Source organism: Cherax quadricarinatus, chromosome 1, assembly GCF_038502225.1.
Source record: "Cherax quadricarinatus isolate ZL_2023a chromosome 1, ASM3850222v1, whole genome shotgun sequence".
Classification (NCBI taxonomy): Eukaryota; Metazoa; Arthropoda; class Malacostraca; order Decapoda; family Parastacidae; genus Cherax; species Cherax quadricarinatus.
Genome location: NC_091292.1, coordinates 12,793,735 through 12,811,520, shown reverse-complemented (window position 1 = coordinate 12,811,520; position 17,786 = coordinate 12,793,735). Strand labels below are relative to the sequence as shown.

The 17,786-nt window shown below is 45.5% G+C and overlaps 1 protein-coding gene across 1 annotated transcript in view; it reads right to left on the bottom strand.

The window, feature by feature from the left end:
• The window catches only part of LOC128685000 (spidroin-2-like), an 88,928-nt gene that overhangs the window by 17,851 nt on the left and 53,291 nt on the right, over nucleotides 1-17,786 (bottom strand). The window contains exon 2 of the mRNA XM_070085647.1: nucleotides 371-666. Within this exon, the coding sequence (XP_069941748.1) occupies nucleotides 371-451 (81 nt within the window). The 5' untranslated portion in view covers nucleotides 452-666. The remainder of the gene's footprint in view (nucleotides 1-370; nucleotides 667-17,786) is intronic.

Sequence of the window (17,786 nt, the reverse complement as noted above, 5' to 3'; positions counted from 1 at the left end):
AGTCAGCGAAATTATGCCACGTTAAGAATATAGATTGTGTAATGAAATATTGAAAGAATCAGATAGATAGATAGATAGATAGACAGATAGATAGATAGATAAACTGAGAGAGAGAGAGAGAGAGAGAGAGAGAGAGAGAGAGAGAGAGAGAGAGAGAGAGAGAGAGAGAGAGAGAGAGAGAGAGAGAGAGAGAGAGAGAGAGAGAGAGAGAGAGAGAGAGAGAGAGAGAGAGAGAGAGAGAGAGAGAGAGAGAGAGAGAGAGAGAGAGAGAGAGAAAGAGAGAGACATGAATTGTTAACAAGAATTATAACATAACAAAAGGCTCGCAGACACATACACACAAGAAATAAGTAATTGAAAAAATACTCACATTATCACTTGAAATCTCAAAGTCAAAAACAGATGGCAGGACAGCGCTGAGAACGACGACGACGAGAACGACCTTCGCCATGACGACAAGGACGACCTAAGTTTCGTCCTCGATTCCCTACAGCTCCCGAGGACGACTGTACCTCGTTGGTTCCGAGGGCGACTTGTCTGCCCTCCCGAGAAGGACTTCTTATAACCCTCGAGAACGACTCCTAATGTCTCTGGAGGACGACTTCCGTTGAACTGTATATCCTGGTCTCGATAAGAAGGAAGTTGGTTCCGGAGTCGAGTTTTTGCCTGTGAGACAAGAATACTGTCAGACAAGTAAGGTCGTGTGTGTTATTAGTGACTAAGCTTAATGTTAACATCACGTGATGTGACGTAAGTACGTTGATGAGGCACTTTGATGAACGTTGGTGAGGCACTTTGATGAACGTTAGTGAGGCACCTTGATGAACGTTGGTGAGGCACTCTGATGAACGTTGGTGAGGCACTCTGATGAACGTTGGTGAGGCACTTTGATGAACGTTAGTGAGACACTTTGATGAACGTTGGTGAGGCTCTTTGATGAACGTTAGTGAGGCACTTTGATGAACGTTGGTGAGACACTTCGATGAACGTTAGTGAGGCACTTTGATGAACGTTAGTGAGGCACTTTGATGAACGTTGGTGAGACACTTCGATGAACGTTAGTGAGGCACTTTAATGAACTTTAATGAGGCACTCTGATGAATGTTGGTGAGGGGGAAGAATAACCTGGCACTGGTCTGTGGAGCCGCTGGCACCATGGTGTCATAGGCAGTGGTGTCTACTTACACTACTATCACGTTCACCGTGAACGTGATTTTCATTTTTTTTTTTGATCTGTAGTATCATTTCGCCACACACACACAGAGCGAACCTCTGTCCCAATAAAAGTCTATGCCAGTAGGCCTACTTCTGTTCTCCGGGGGATTTATAGAAATTTTTCAGCTTTAAAAAGTTGGAATTAAAAAGAGAAGCTCCATAAAGCGTATTTTTTGAAATAGATTTTTAGTTTTCAACTTCGGAATTCAAGACATAAGTTGTCAGTGGCCGAATCAAAGAAATTAACGAGACCTATGTAAATTTTGTGCATACTTCGTATATTGGAAAATCATCCTCCGCACGGAAGTAAATCTCCGTCAGAGATCACAGCATCAGTACACGCAGAGTGAAGACGCTAATTGTACAAGCAAGTAAATAAAGATTTGCGAAGATAGTAGAATGGTAGACGGACACAGAAACAAAGGCAAAAATGTCAGGTAAGAGGACACAAGTGCAACTAATGCGACATTTTGCTGTGGCAACGTTTCGCTCTATAGGAGCTTTGTCAAGCCGTTACGGCTTGACAACATTATTACAAGAGCAAAAATAACTGGACACCTTCACTCCAGACTAAGGCGCTCAATATCTCATAATTACCTATCCACTTTTTCAGTTGTTTCCAGTAATCAATTTTTTTTATTCGACTGAGGAAGCCTGCTACGCAGGCGAAGCATTTCGGCAATAAAAATACCCATGTGTTGCACATATGTCTTACTCATCAAGTTGTCTGTGTTGCATACCATTAGTAATATGACTCAACACAACTGAAAATGGATCACTCAGGCAAACAGTGGATCACACTGGAAAAAAGGCGAGACTGTCACAGTAAACAATATCATATGTAAACAATATATGGACAATATGACAGAAGAATATGCAACATACTAAGTGTGTTTCAGTGTGGACAACACACGCCAGGAAATGTGCACAATATGTTCCAGAGAGCTTAGCTCTGCTCAGACCTCTGCAATACAACTGTCATCAAAGATCTGTTAAGTTATACCATGAATTAAAAAAAAGATCCTAGACTTCACATTACGAAAGGAGACTAAGTAAATACGACAGTAATTATATACAAGGTAGATTAAAAGAGAAAAAAATAACATTATTAGAAAACAAGGGAAACAGAAGTGCCCCTTAAGGCTACTTACATTATGAAAAGGAAGGGTAAACACGGAAAGTATCCCATTACGAAACAAAACAATACCGAAGAAAAACAAAAGAATACATAATTTTTAATTCTGACTGGAGTGAAAACACGAGATCTCTGCCATATAAACAAGAGAGTCTACTGGATAATCTGACAACAGCACGAGACACACAATAATAAAACCACTCTTAGGAAATGCTTACAACAGGAATTATTGCATCAAGTCACATGGCGTCTTCAACTGGAATGTGCAAGGCGTGACCATTGCAAGACTTGACCTGACCTACATTGACCTGGCTACCTGAGGGAAGCCAGGCTGTTTCTGTCTTGCGATCGGCCGACGGAGGATCGAAATCTCCACACCTCAGAAACAAATCAGTTAGAAAGCGACTCAATAAACTTTCGTTCTACAGATCGTGAAGGAAAAAATTCACATGAATGTGGCTGCCACAATCACATGACTGTAGCTGCCACAATCCAGAAATAACGTACACCTTACAGGGGACCACTGACCATTGTCAAGTTAAAACTCCCTTCTTCTTCTCTCTCTCTCTCTCTCTCTCTCTCTCTCTCTCTCTCATATGTTCTGGTTATCTGTCCTTCTCGCTTCACTGTAACTTGTCAGTTCCGTTCGGACCAAAACATCGTTCCTGAGGTATTTCAGGAGTCCAGCACTCACTTTCACACTCACCCTCACACCTCTCACACACTGTTGCCCTATCGCACACTCACTGTCTCTCTCAAACCTCTCACACACTCACCGTTCCTCTCACACACTCACCGTTCCTCTCACACACTCACTGTTCCTCTCACATACTCACTGCTCCTCTCACACACTCACTGTTCCTCTCACACACTCACCGTTCCTCTCATACACTCACTGTTCCTCTCACACACTCACCGTTCCTCTCACACACACTCACCGTTCCTCTCACACACTCACTGTTCCTCTCACACACTAACTGTTCCTCTCACACACACACTGTTCCTCTCACACACTCACTGTTCCTCTCACACACTAACTGTTCCTCTCACACACTCACTGTTCCTCTCACACACTCACTGTTTCTCTCACACACTCACTGTTCCTCTCACACACTCACTGTTCCTCTAACACACACTGTTCCTCTCACACACTCACTGTTCCTCTCACACACTCACTGTTCCTCTCACACACACACTGTTCCTCTCACACACTAACTGTTCCTCTCACATACTCACTGTTCCTCTCACACACTCACTGTTCCTCTCACACACTCACTGTTCCTCTCACACACTAACTGTTCCTCCCACACACTCACTTTTCCTCTCACACACTCACCGTTCCTCTCACACTCACTGTTCCTCTCACACACACTGTTCCTCTCACACACACTGTTCCTCTCACACACACTGTTCCTCTCACACACACTGTTCCTCTCACACTCACCGTTCCTCTCAAACTCACTGTTCCTCTCACACACTCACTGTTCCTCTCACACACTCACTGTTCCTCTCACACACTCACTGTTCCTCTCACACACTCACTGTTCCTCTCACACACTCACTGTTCCTCTCACACACTCACTGTTCCTCTCACACACTCACTGTTCCTCTCACACACTCACTGTTCCTCTCATGCACTCACTGTTCCTCTCACACACTCACTGTTCCTCTCACACACTCACTGTTCCTCTCACACACTCACTGTTCCTCTCACACACTCACTGTTCCTCTCACACACACACTGTTCCTCTCACACACTCACTGTTCCTCTCACACACTAACTGTTCCTCTCACACACTCACTGTTCCTCTCACACACACACTGTTCCTCTCACACACACACTGTTCCTCTCACACACTCACTGTTCCTCTCACACACACACTGTTCCTCTCACACACACACTGTTCCTCTCACACACTCACTGTTCCTCTCACACACTCACTGTTCATCTCACACACACACTGTTCCTCTCACACACACACTGTTCCTCTCACACACACACTGTTCCTCTCACACACACACTGTTCCTCTCACACACACACTGTTCCTCTCACACACACACTGTTCCTCTCACACACTCACTGTTCCTCTCACACACTCACTGTTCCTCTCACACACACACTGTTCCTCTCACACACACACTGTTCCTCTCACACACTCACTGTTCCTCTCACACACTCACTGTTCCTCTCACACACTCACTGTTCCTCTCACACACTCACTGTTCATCTCACACACTCACTGTTCCTCTCACACACACACTGTTCCTCTCACACACTCACTGTTCCTCTCACACACTCACTGTTCCTCTCACACACTCACTGTTCCTCTCACACACACACTGTTCCTCTCACACACTCACTGTTCCTCTCACACACACACTGTTCCTCTCACACACTCACTGTTCCTCTCACACACTCACTGTTCCTCTCACACACTCACTGTTCCTCTCACACACTCACTGTTCCTCTCACACACACACTGTTCCTCTCACACACTCACTGTTCCTCTCACACACTCACTGTTCCTCTCACACACTCACTGTTCCTCTCACACACACACTGTTCCTCTCACACACTCACTGTTCCTCTCACACACACACTGTTCCTCTCACACACTCACTGTTCCTCTCACACACACACTGTTCCTCTCACACACTCACTGTTCCTCTCACACACTCACTGTTCCTCTCACACACTCACTGTTCCTCTCACACACTCACTGCTCCTCTCACACACACACTGTTCCTCTCACACACTCACTGTTCCTCTCACACACTCACTGTTCCTCTCACACACTCACTGTTCCTCTCACACACTCACTGTTCATCTCACACACACACTGTTCCTCTCACACACACACTGTTCCTCTCACACACTCACTGTTCCTCTCACACACTCACTGTTCCTCTCACACACTCACTGTTCCTCTCACACACACACTGTTCCTCTCACACACTCACTGTTCCTCTCACACACTCACTGTTCCTCTCACACACTCACTGTTCCTCTCACACACTCACTGTTCCTCTCACACACTCACTGTTCCTCTCACACACTCACTGTTCCTCTCACAAGCTCACTGTTCCTCTCACACACTCACTGTTCCTCTCACACACTTACTGTTCCTCTCACACACTCACTGTTCCTCTCACACACTCACTGTTCTTCTCACACACTCACTGTTCCTCTCACACACTCACTGTTCCTCTCACACACTCACTGTTCCTCTCACACACTCACTGTTCCTCTCACACACTCACTGTTCCTCTCACACACTCACTGTTCTTACATACTTACCAAGAAGCTAGCCCTCTCCTCTGGATAATCTTACCATCCACGACCCACAAAGTATCCAATATATCCAGGTATTCTTCCTATCAACACGCATACTGTTGACCTGCGTCTAATCGTACATCCACAGATAAGCCAGTGGAAGGCCTCGATCAGATGACCAAAAGCTCCAGCTGCGGGTCATCATGTGACGAAGACCACCGTCAGGAAACACTTGTCCTGTTTCCTGATAAACTTTACCTAACCTAACACAGGTATCCATATATATATATATATATATATATATATATATATATAGTATATATATATATATATATATATATATATATATATATATATATATATATATATATAGTATATATCTACTCGTATTAATTGTTTTAAATAGTACTAAACTGTAATAAATCATATTGTAAATTGTTTTAAGTTGTTCTATTGTATTACTTTAATCTTTATAAAGTAATCCAATATTGTAATTATTCTCTACTCTACTAGATTTATCAATGCCATGTAACATTATCTAAGAATATTCAGTTCTCTCGTACTCGCTATAACGTATCTAATGACCATATGAACTATTATTGTCTTCCTAATATTAAGTTAATTTTTAAGTTTGCCCGAAATGTTCTGCATACAAAGGGGCTTTTGGCATGTACACCCGTCTATTATAGTCCTCTGTACAACCATGTATCATGTATCATGTACTGCGTATGTATCATGTTAAAATAATTTTATTGTTATTCTTACTGTTGCCTGTGTCAGGTCGTACGTGAAACATGTATCCGTGTATCTTCCTGGTGACGTCCAGTCACACTGCAGCTCTTGTCCTTGTCACCTTCTGGCTTGTATTTAAATTCAACTTTCTCTCTTGTGTACAAAAACGTTTATATATTTTTCGAGTAGATATCTTCAACACTGATACTTGTGTAAAGTCAAGGGTGGTGGTATTTCCTGTGTACTCGCCTAGTTGTGGTTGTAGGGGTCGATTTGGAGCTCCTGGCCCCTGTGTGTGTGTGTGTGTGTGTGTGTGTGTGTGTGTGTGTGTACTCACCTAGTAGCACTCACTTAGTTGTGGTTGCAAGGGTCGATTCATAGCTCCTGGCCCCTCTGTGTGTGTGTATACTCACCTAGTTGCACTCACCTAGTAGTGGTTGCAGGGGTCGATTCATAGTTGCTGGCCAATGTGTGTGTATGCTGTACTCACCCAGTTGTGGTTGCAGGGGTCGAGTCATAGCTCCTGGCTCCGCCTCTTCGCTGGTCGCTACTAGGTCCACTCTTTCCCTGCTCCATGAGCCTTCATCGAAAGATGATAAAACTATGTATGGATCCTGCCTCCTCTACAGCACTCTTCCTGACAACTCTGTGACTTAAGAAATACTTCCTAACATTCCTGTGACTCATATGAGTTTTCAACTTCCAGTTGTGACCCCTTGTTGCTGTGCCGCATCTCTGGAACATTCTGTCCCTATTCACCCTGTCACATTCTCAGTATTTTATATGTCGTTATTATGTTTCCTCTATCTCTACTGTCCTCCAATGTCGTCAGATTTATTATACTTAACTTTCCCTCGTAGGGCATACCACTTAGCTCCTGGGCTAGTCTTCTCTGATTTCTTGACGTGTTTGACCAAGTGTGGGTTCCAAACTGGTGCTGCATACTCCAGTATGGGCCTGACGTAAATGGTATACAGAGTCTTAAACGAATCCTTATTGAGGTATCGGAACGCTATCCGTAGGTTTGCCAGGCGCCCGTATGCTGCAGCAGTTATCTGATTGATGTGCGCCTCAGGAGATATGCTCGGTGTTATACTCACCCCCAGATCTTTTTCCTTGAGTGAGGTTTGCAGTCTTTGGCCATCTAAACTATATTGTGTCTGCGGTCTTCTTTGCCCTTCCCCAATCTTCATGACTTTGCATTTGGCAGGGTTAAATTCAAGGAACCAGTTGCTGGACCAGGCTTGTAGCCTGTCCAGGTCTCTTTGTAGTCCTGCCTGATCCTCGTCCGATTCGATTCTTCTCATTAACTTCACATCGTCTGCAAACAAGGACACTTCTGAGTCAATCCCTTCCGTTATGTCGTTCACGTATACCAAGAACAGCACAGGTCCTAGGACTGACCCCTGTGGAACCCCGCTTGTCACAGGCGCCCACTCTGACACCTCGTCGCGTACCATGACTCGTTGTTGCCTCCCTGTCAGATATTCTCTGATCCATTGCAGTGCCTTTCCTGTTATGTGTGCCTGGTCCTCTAGCTTTTGCAGTAACCTCTTGTGAGGAACTGTGTCGAAAGCCTTCTTGCAGTCCAAAAATACGCAGTCGATCCACCCCTCTCTCTCTTGTCTTACTTCTGTCACCTTGTCGTAAAACTCTAGTAGGTTTGTGACACAGGATTTTCCTTCCCTGAAACCGTGCTGGTTGTCAATTATACACTTGTTTCTTTCCAGATGCCCCACCACTCTCCTCCTGATGATCTTCTCCATGACCTTGCATACTATACACGTTAGTGATACAGGTCTGTAGTTTAGTGCCTCATGTCTGTCTCCCTTTATAAAAATTGGGACTACATTTGCCATTTTCCATACCTCAGGGAGTTGCCCAGTTTCAAATGATGTGTTGAAGATCTTTGTTAATGGCTCACACAATATCTCTGCTCCCTCTTTAAGGACCCATGGAGAGATGTTGTCTGGTCCCACCGCCTTTGAGGTGTCAAGTTCGCATAGCAGCTTCTTCACCTCCTCCTTGGTTATATGTACCTCATCCAGCACTTGCTGGTGTGCCCCCCTGTTCTGATTTCTTGGAGTCCTACTGGTTTCCGCTGTAAATACCTCTTTAAATCTTGTGTTGAGCTCCTGACATACCTCTCGGTCGTTTCTTGTGTAGTAGCAGTTGTTGTAGTAGTTGTTGTAGTAGCAGTTGTTGCAGTAGTTGTTGTAGTAGCAGTTGTTGTAGTAGTTGTTGTAGTAGCAGTTGTTGTAGTAGTTGTTGTTGTAGTAGTTGTTGTTGTAGTAGTTGTAGTAGTTGTTGTAGTAGTTGTTGTAGTAGCAGTTGTTGTAGTAGCAGTTGTTGTAGTAATTGTTGTAGTAGGAGTTGTTGTAGTAGCAGTTGTTGTAGTAGTTGTTGTAGTAGTTGTTGTAGTAGTTGTTGTAGTAGTTTTTGTAGTAGCAGTTGTTGTAGTAGAAGTTGTTGTAGTAGTTGTTGTAGTAGTTGCTGTAGTAGTTGTTGTAGTAGTTGTTGTAGTAGCAGTTGTTGTAGTAGCAATTGTTGTAGCAGTTGTTGTAGTAGCAGTTGTTGTAGAAGCAATTGTAGTAGCAGTTGTTGTAGTAGCAATTGTTGTAGCAGTTGTTGTAATAGTTGTTGTAGTAGCAGTTGTTGTAGTAGTTGTTGTAGCAGTTGTTGTAGTAGTTATTGTAGTAGCAGTTGTTGTAGTAGCAGTTGTTGTAGTAGCAGTTGTTGTAGTAGTTGTTGTGGTAGCAGTTGTTGTAGTAGCAGTTGTTGTAGTAGCAGTTGTTGTAGTTGTTGTAGTAGCAGTTGTTGTAGTAGCAGTTGTTGTAGTAGTTGTTGTAGTAACAGTTGTTGTAGTAGCAGTTGTTGTAGTAGTTGTTGTAGTAGCAGTTGTTGTAGTAGCAGTTGTTGTAGCAGTTGTTGTAGTAGTTGTTGTAGTAGCAGTTGTTGTAGTAGTTGTTGTAGTAGCAGTTGTTGTAGTAGTTGCTGTAGTAGCAGGTGTTGTAGTAGTTGTTGTAGTAGCAGTTGTTGTAGTAGCAGTTGTTGTAGTAGTTGTTGCAGTAGCAGTTGTTGTAGTAGCAGTTGTTGTAGTAGCAGTTGTTGTAGTAGTAGTTGTTGTAGTAGCAGTTGTTGTAGTAGCAGTTGTTGTAGTAGTTGTTGTAGTAGCAGTTGTTGTAGTAGCAGTTGTTGTAGCAGTTGTTGTAGTAGTTGTAGTAGCAGTTGTTGTAGTAGTTTTTGTAGTAGCAGTTGTTGTAGTAGTTGTTGTAGTAGCAGTTGTTGTAGTAGTTGTTGTAGTAGCAGTTGTTGTAGTAGTTGTTGTAGTAGCAGTTGTTGTAGTAGTTGTTGTAGTAGCAGTTGTTGAAGTAGTTGTTGTTGTAGTAGTTGTAGTAGTTGTTGTAGTTGTTGTAGTAGCAGTTGTTGTAGTAGCAGTTGTTGTAGTAGTTGTTGTAGTAGCAGTTGTTGTAGTAGTTGTTGTAGTAGCAGTTGTTGCAGTAGTTGTTGTAGTAGCAGTTGTTTTAGTAGTTGTTGTAGTAGCAGTTGTTGTAGTAGTTGTTGTTGTAGTAGTTGTAGTAGTTGTTGTAGTAGTTGTTGTAGTAGCAGTTGTTGTAGTAGCAGTTGTTGTAGTAGTTGTTGTAGTAGGAGTTGTTGTAGTAGCAGTTGTTGTAGTAGTTGTTGTAGTAGTTGTTGTAGTAGTTGTTGTAGTAGCAGTTGTTGTAGTAGAAGTTGTTGTAGTAGTTGTTGTAGTAGTTTCTGTAGTAGTTGTTGTAGTAGTTGTTGTAGTAGCAGTTGTTGTAGTAGCAATTGTTGTAGCAGTTGTTGTAGTAGCAGTTGTTGTAGTAGCAATTGTAGTAGCAGTTGTTGTAGTAGCAATTGTTGTAGCAGTTGTTGTAATAGTTGCTGTAGTAGCAGTTGTTGTAGTAGTTGTTGTAGCAGTTGTTGTAGTAGTTATTGTAGTAGCAGTTGTTGTAGTAGCAGTTGTTGTAGTAGCAGTTGTTGTAGTAGTTGTTGTGGTAGCAGTTGTTGTAGTAGCAGTTGTTGTAGTAGCAGTTGTTGTAGTTGTTGTAGTAGCAGTTGTTGTAGTAGCAGTTGTTGTAGTAGCAGTTGTTGTAGTAGTTGTTGTAGTAGCAGTTGTTGTAGTAGCAGTTGTTGTAGTAGTTGTTGTAGTAGCAGTTGTTGTAGTAGCAATTGTTGTAGCAGTTGTTGTAGTAGTTGTTGTAGTAGCAGTTGTTGTAGTAGTTGTTGTAGTAGCAGTTGTTGTAGTAGTTGCTGTAGTAGCAGGTGTTGTAGTAGTTGTTGTAGTAGCAGTTGTTGTAGTAGCAGTTGTTGTAGTAGTTGTTGTAGTAGCAGTTGTTGTAGTAGCAGTTGTTGTAGTAGTTGTTGCAGTAGCAGTTGTTGTAGTAGCAGTTGTTGTAGTAGCAGTTGTTGTAGTAGTAGTTGTTGTAGTAGCAGTTGTTGTAGTAGCAGTTGTTGTAGCATTTGTTGTAGTAGTTGTAGTAGCAGTTGTTGTAGTAGTTGTTGTAGTAGCAGTTGTTGTAGTAGTTGTTGTAGTAGCAGTTGTTGTAGTAGCAGTTGTTGTAGTAGTTGTTGTAGTAGCAGTTGTTGTAGTAGCAGTTGTTGTAGCAGTTGTTGTAATAGTTGCTGTAGTAGCAGTTGTTGTAGCAGTTGTTGTAGTAGCAGTTGTTGTAGTAGTAGTTGTTGTAGTAGTTGTTGTAGTAGCAGTTGTTGTAGTAGCAGTTGTTGTAGTAGCAGTTGTTGTAGTAGCAGTTGTTGTAGTAGCAGTTGTTGTAGTAGCAGTTGTTGTAGTAGTTGTTCTTGTTGTAGTAGCAGTTGTTGTAGTAGCAGTTGTTGTAGTAGTTCTTCTTGTTGTAGTAGCAGTTGTTGTAGTAGCAGTTGTTGTAGTAGCAGCTGTTGTAGAAGCAGTTGTTGTAGTAGCAGTTGTTGTAGTAGCAGTTGTTGTAGTAGTTGTTGTAGTAGCAGTTGTTGTAGTAGTTGTTGTAGTAGCAGTTGTTGTAGTAGCAGTTGTATTAGCAGTTGTTGTAGTAGTTGTTCTTGCTATGGTAGCAGTTGTTGTAGTAGCAGTTGTTGTAGTAGCAGTTGTTGTAGTAGCTGTTGTAGTAGCAGTTGTTGTAGTAGCAGTTGTTGTAGTAGTTGTTGTAGTAGCAGTTGTTGTAGTTAGCAGTTGTTGTAGTAGCAGTTGTTGTAGTAGCAGCTGTTGTAGTAGCAGTTGTTTTAGTAGCAGTTGTTGTAGTAGCAGTTGTTGTAGTAGCAGTTATTGTAGTAGCAGTTGTTGTAGTAGTAGTTGTAGTAGTAGCAGTTGTTGTAGTAGCAGTTGTTGTAGTAGCTGTTGTAGTAGCAGTTGTTGTAGTAGCAGTTGTTGTAGCAGTTGTTGTAGTAGTTGTAGTAGCAGTAGTTGTAGTAGTTGTTGTAGTAGCAGTTGTTGTAGTAGTTGTTGTAGTAGCAGTTGTTGTAGTAGTTGTTGTAGTAGCAGTTGTTGTAGTAGCAGTTGTTGTAGTAGTTGTTGTAGTAGCAGTTGTTGTAGTAGTTGTTGTAGTAGCAGTTGTTGTAGTAGCAGTTGTTGTAGTGGTTGTTGTAGTAGCAGTTGTTGTAGTAGTTGTTCTTGTTGTAGTAGCAGTTGTTGTAGTAGCAGTTGTTGTAGTAGCAGTTGTTGTAGTAGTTGTTGTAGTAGTTGTTCTTGTTGTAGTAGCAGTTGTTGTAGTAGTTGTTGTAGTAGTTGTTGTAGTAGTTGTTGTTGTTGTAGGTGTGTTAGTAGTTACTGCAGTAGTAGTTACGATTGCTGTTGTTATTGTTGTTATTGTCATTGTTATCGAGCTCAGGGAGCTCTCAGCTGGTCACAGCTCCAGTGAGCTCAGGGAGCTCTCAGCTGGTCACAGCTCCAGTGAGCTCAGGGAGCTCTCAGCTGGTCACAGCTCCAGTGAGCTCAGGGAGCTCTTAGCTGGTCACAGCTCCAGTGAGCTCAGGGAGCTCTTAGCTGGTCACAGCTCCAGTGAGCTCAGGGAGCTCTCAGCTGGTCACAGCTCCAGGGAGCTCAGGGAGCTCTCAGCTGGTCACAGCTCCAGTGAGCTCAGGGAGCTCTCAGCTGATCACAGCTCCATTGAGCCCAGGGAGCTCTCAGCTGATCACAGCTCCAGTGAGCTCAGGGAGCTCTCAGCTGATCACAGCTCCAGTGTGCTCAGGGAGCTTTCATCTGATCACAGCTCCAGTGAGCTCAGGGAGCTCTCAGCTGATCACAGCTCCAGTGAGCTCAGGGAGCTCTCAGCTGGTCACCTCCAGTGAGCCCAGGGAGCTATCAGCTGGTCACAGCTCCAGTGAGCCCAGGGAGCTCTCAGATGGTCACAACTCCAGTGAGCCCAGGGAGCTCTCAGCTAGTCACAGCTCCTGGGAGCTCTCAGCTGGTCACAGCTCCAGTGAGTCCAGGGAGCTCTCAGCTGATCACAGCTATAGTAAGCCCAGGTAACTCTCAGCTGATCACAGCTCCAGTAAGCCCAGGGAGCTCTCAGCTGGTCACAACTCCAGTGAGCCCTGGGACCTCTCAGCTGGTCACAGCTCCAGTGAGCCCTGTGACCTCTCAGCTGGTCACAGCTCCAGTGAGCCCAGGGAGCTCTCAGCTGATCACAGCTCTAGTAAGCCCAGGTAACTCTCAGCTGGTCAAAGCTCCAGTAAGCCCAGGGAGCTCTCAGCTGGTCACAACTCCAGTGAGCCCAGGGAGCTCTCAGCTGGTCACAGCTCCAGTGAGTCCAGGGAGCTCTCAGCTGATCACAGCTCCAGTAAGCCCAGGTAACTCTCAGCTGATCACAGCTCCAGTAAGCCCAGGTAACTCTCAGCTGGTCACAGCTCCAGTAAGCCCAGGAAGCTCTCAGCTGGTCACAGCTCCAGTGAGTCCAGGGAGCTCTCAGCTGATCACAGCTCCAGTAAGCCCAGGTAACGCTTAGCTGGTCACAGCTCCAGTGAGCCCAGGGAGCTCTCAGCTGGTCACAGCTCCAGTGAGCTCAGGGAGCTCTCAGCTGATCACAGCTCCAGTGAGCTCAAGGAGCTCTCAGCTTGTCACATCTCCAGTGAGCCCAGGGAGCTATCAGCTGGTCACAGCTCCAGTTAGCCCAGGGAGCTCTCAGATGGTCACAGCTCCAGTGAGCCCAGGGAGCTCTCAGCTGATCACAGCTATAGTAAGCCCAAGTAACTCTCAGCTGATCACAGCTCCAGTAAGCCCAGGGAGCTCTCAGCTGGTCACAACTCCAGTGAGCCCTGGGACCTCTCAGCTGGTCACAGCTCCAGTGAGCTCTGTGACCTCTCAGCTGGTCACAGCTCCAGTGAGCCCAGGGAGCTCTCAGCTGATCACAGCTCTAGTAAGCCCAGGGAACTCTCAGCTGGTCAAAGCTCCAGTAAGCCCAGGGAGCTCTCAGCTGGTCACAACTCCAGTGAGCCCAGGGAGCTCTCAGCTGGTCACAGCTCCAGTGAGTCCAGGGAGCTCTCAGCTGATCACAGCTCCAGTAAGCCCAGGTAACTCTCAGCTGATCACAGCTCCAGTAAGCCCAGGTAACTCTCAGCTGGTCACAGCTCCAGTAAGCCCAGGAAGCTCTCAGCTGGTCACAGCTCCAGTGAGTCCAGGGAGCTCTCAGCTGATCACAGCTCCAGTAAGCCCAGGTAACGCTTAGCTGGTCACAGCTCCAGTGAGCCCAGGGAGCTCTCAGCTGGTCACAGCTCCAGTGAGCTCAGAGAGCTCTCAGCTGATCACAGCTCCAGTGAGCTCAAGGAGCTCTCAGCTGGTCACATCTCCAGTGAGTCCAGGGAGCTATCAGCTGGTCACAGCTCCAGTGAGCCCAGGGAGCTCTCAGATGGTCACAGCTCCAGTGAGCCCAGGGAGCTCTCAGCTGATCACAGCTATAGTAAGCCCAAGTAACTCTCAGCTGATCACAGCTCCAGTAAGCCCAGGGAGCTCTCAGCTGGTCACAACTCCAGTGAGCCCTGGGACCTCTCAGCTGGTCACAGCTCCAGTGAGCCCTGTGACCTCTCAGCTGGTCACAGCTCCAGTGAGCCCAGGGAGCTCTCAGCTGATCACAGCTCTATTAAGCCCAGGGAACTCTCAGCTGGTCAAAGCTCCAGTAAGCCCAGGGAGCTCTCAGCTGGTCACAACTCCAGTGAGCCCAGGGAGCTCTCAGCTGGTCACAGCTCCAGTGAGTCCAGGGAGCTCTCAGCTGATCACAGCTCCAGTAAGCCCAGGTAACTCTCAGCTGGTCACAGCTCCAGTAAGCCCAGGAAGCTCTCAGCTGGTCACAGCTCCAGTGAGTCCATGGAGCTCTCAGCTGATCACAGCTCCAGTAAGCCCAGGTAACGCTTAGCTGGTCACAGCTCCAGTGAGCCCAGGGAGCTCTCAGCTGGTCACAGCTCCAGTGAGCTCAGGGAGCTCTCAGCTGATCACAGCTCCAGTGAGCTCAAGGAGCTCTCAGCTGGTCACATCTCCAGTGAGCCCAGGGAGCTATCAGCTGGTCACAGCTCCAGTGAGCCCAGGGAGCTCTCAGATGGTCACAGCTCCAGTGAGCCCAGGGAGCTCTCAGCTGATCACAGCTATAGTAAGCCCAACTCTCAGCTGATCACAGCTCCAGTAAGCCCAGGGAGCTCTCAGCTGGTCACAACTCCAGTGAGCCCTGGGACCTCTCAGCTGGTCACAGCTCCAGTGAGCCCTGTGACCTCTCAGCTGGTCACAGCTCCAGTGAGCCCAGGGAGCTCTCAGCTGATCACAGCTCTAGTAAGCCCAGGTAACTCTCAGCTGGTCAAAGCTCCAGTAAGCCCAGGGAGCTCTCAGCTGGTCACAACTCCAGTGAGCCCAGGAAGCTCTCAGCTGGTCACAGCTCCAGTGAGTTCAGGGAGCTCTCAGCTGATCACAGCTCCAGTAAGCCCAGGTAACTCTCAGCTGATCACAGCTCCAGTAAGCCCAGGTAACTCTCAACTGGTCACAGCTCCAGTAAGCCCAGGGAGCTCTCAGCTGGTCACAGCTGCAGTGAGTCCAGGGAGCTCTCAGCTGATCACAGCTCCAGTAAGCCCAGGTAACTCTCAGCTGGTCACAGCTCCAGTGAGCCCAGGGAGCTCTCAGCTGGTCACAGCTCCAGTGAGCCCAGGTAACTCTCGTTTGGTCACAGCTCCAGTGAGCCCAGGGAGCTCTAAATGAGCCTTCAAGGATGGCGCCCTGATGCTGAGGGCTCTTGATCATAAGAGTGGCAACCATTCTTTTCTTCCTCGGATCAAGCCTGACCACTTTCCATTTCCTTAGGCCCTGTATGACTTACAGGTTTAACGTTTGGACATGAATATAACAATGATGACGATGACAATAACAATAACAATAACAATAACAATAACAATAACAATAACAATAATAATAATAATAATAATAATAATAATAATAATAATAATAATAACACCATCAGCAACGATAACAGCAACAATAACGTCACAACATCATGGCTGGAACAATTCACAACTAACTCACATCATGGCTGGAACAATTCACAACTAACTCACATCATGGCTGGAACAATTCACAACTAACTCACAACATCATGGCTGGAACAATTCACAACTAACCCACAGCACCATGGCTGGAACAATTCACAACTAACTCACAACATCATGGCTGGAACAATTCACAACTAACCCACAACACCGTGGCTGGAACAATTCACAACTAACTCACATCATGGCTGGAACAATTCACAACTAACTCACAACATCATGGCTGGAACAATTCACAACTAACCCACAGCACCATGGCTGGAACAATTCACAACTAACTCACAACATCATGGCTGGAACAATTCACAACTAACCCACAACACCGTGGCTGGAACAATTCACAACTAACCCACAACACCGTGGCTGGAACAATTCACAACTAACCCACAACACCATGGCTGGAACAATTCACAATTATCTCACAACACCATGGCTGGAACAATTCACAACTAACCCACAACTCCGTGGCTGGAACAATTCACAACTAACCCACGACACCATGGCTGGAACAAATCGTAACTAACTCACAACACCTTGGCTGGAACAATTCACAACTAACCCACAGCACCATAGCTGGAACAATTCACAACTCACAACACCATGGCTGGAACAATTCACAACTAACTCACAACACCATGGCTGGAACAATCCACAACTAACCCAGAACACCATGGCTGGAACAATTCACAACTAACCCACAACACCATAGCTGGAACAAATCGTAACTAACTCACAACACCATGGCTGGAACAATTCACAACTAACCGACAACACCATGGCTGGAACAATTCACAACTAACCCACAACACCATGGCTGGAACAATTCACAACTTACTCACAACACCGTGCCTGGAACAATTCACAACTAACCCACGACACCATGGCTGGAACAAATCGTAACTAACTCACAACACCGTGCCTGGAACAATTCACAACTAACCCACAACACCATAGCTGGAACAATTCACAACTAACTCACAACACCATGGCTGGAACAATTCACAACTAACCCACAATACCAGTGTGAGGTTAGTGGCCCCCTGGTGTGTTTCCTTTTAATTTAAGTGAGAACAGTGACCACATTGAGATTAGAACCTCAGATTAGTTCAGTTAGGTTAGGGTTGCGAGTAAGGCTACGAGGGAGATGTAAGTAAATTAGCTTAATGTAGAGCCCAGAGCGAGCTCAGGAGCCTAGAGTGAGCTTTGGAGCCCAAGTGCATTGGCTGGTGGGTAAGGAGCCTTGACATTCTGACCACGCGAGCAAAAACCATCTCGTATTTCCATTTAAGAATTAATTATCTTTTAGTGAGGTGAATGATGGTCTGAACTGTCGGAAAGTGACAAGGATAGGAGGAGGAGGAGGAGGAGGAGGAGGAGGAGGAGGAGGACGAGGAGGAGGAGGAGGAGGAGGAGGAGGAGGAGGAGGAGGGAAGTGACGGAGTGGGGGGGAAAAGGGTGGAGGATGACGGGAAGTGAACACAGGTAATGACAGGAAGTGATGGGAAGATGACGTCAAAAGAGTAAGAAGGAGCACTCTGTCACATGTCTGTGAGGATCTAAGTACAGTGCGAGGATCTAAGTACAGTGTGAGAATCTAAGTATGAGGATCTAAGTAAAGTGTGAGGATCTAAGTGTGAGGATTTAAGTACAGTGTGAGGATCTAAGTGTGAGGATCTAAGTACACTGTGAGGATCTAAGTGTGAGGATCTAAGTACAGTGTGAGGATCTAAGTGTGAGGATCTAAGTACAGTGTGAGGATCTAAGTACAGTGTGAGAATCTAAGTGTGAGGATCTAAGTACAGTGTGAGGATCTAAGTGTGAGGATTTAAGTACAGTGTGAGGATCTAAGTGTGAGGATCTAAGTACAGTGTGAGGATCCAAGTACAGTGTGAGGA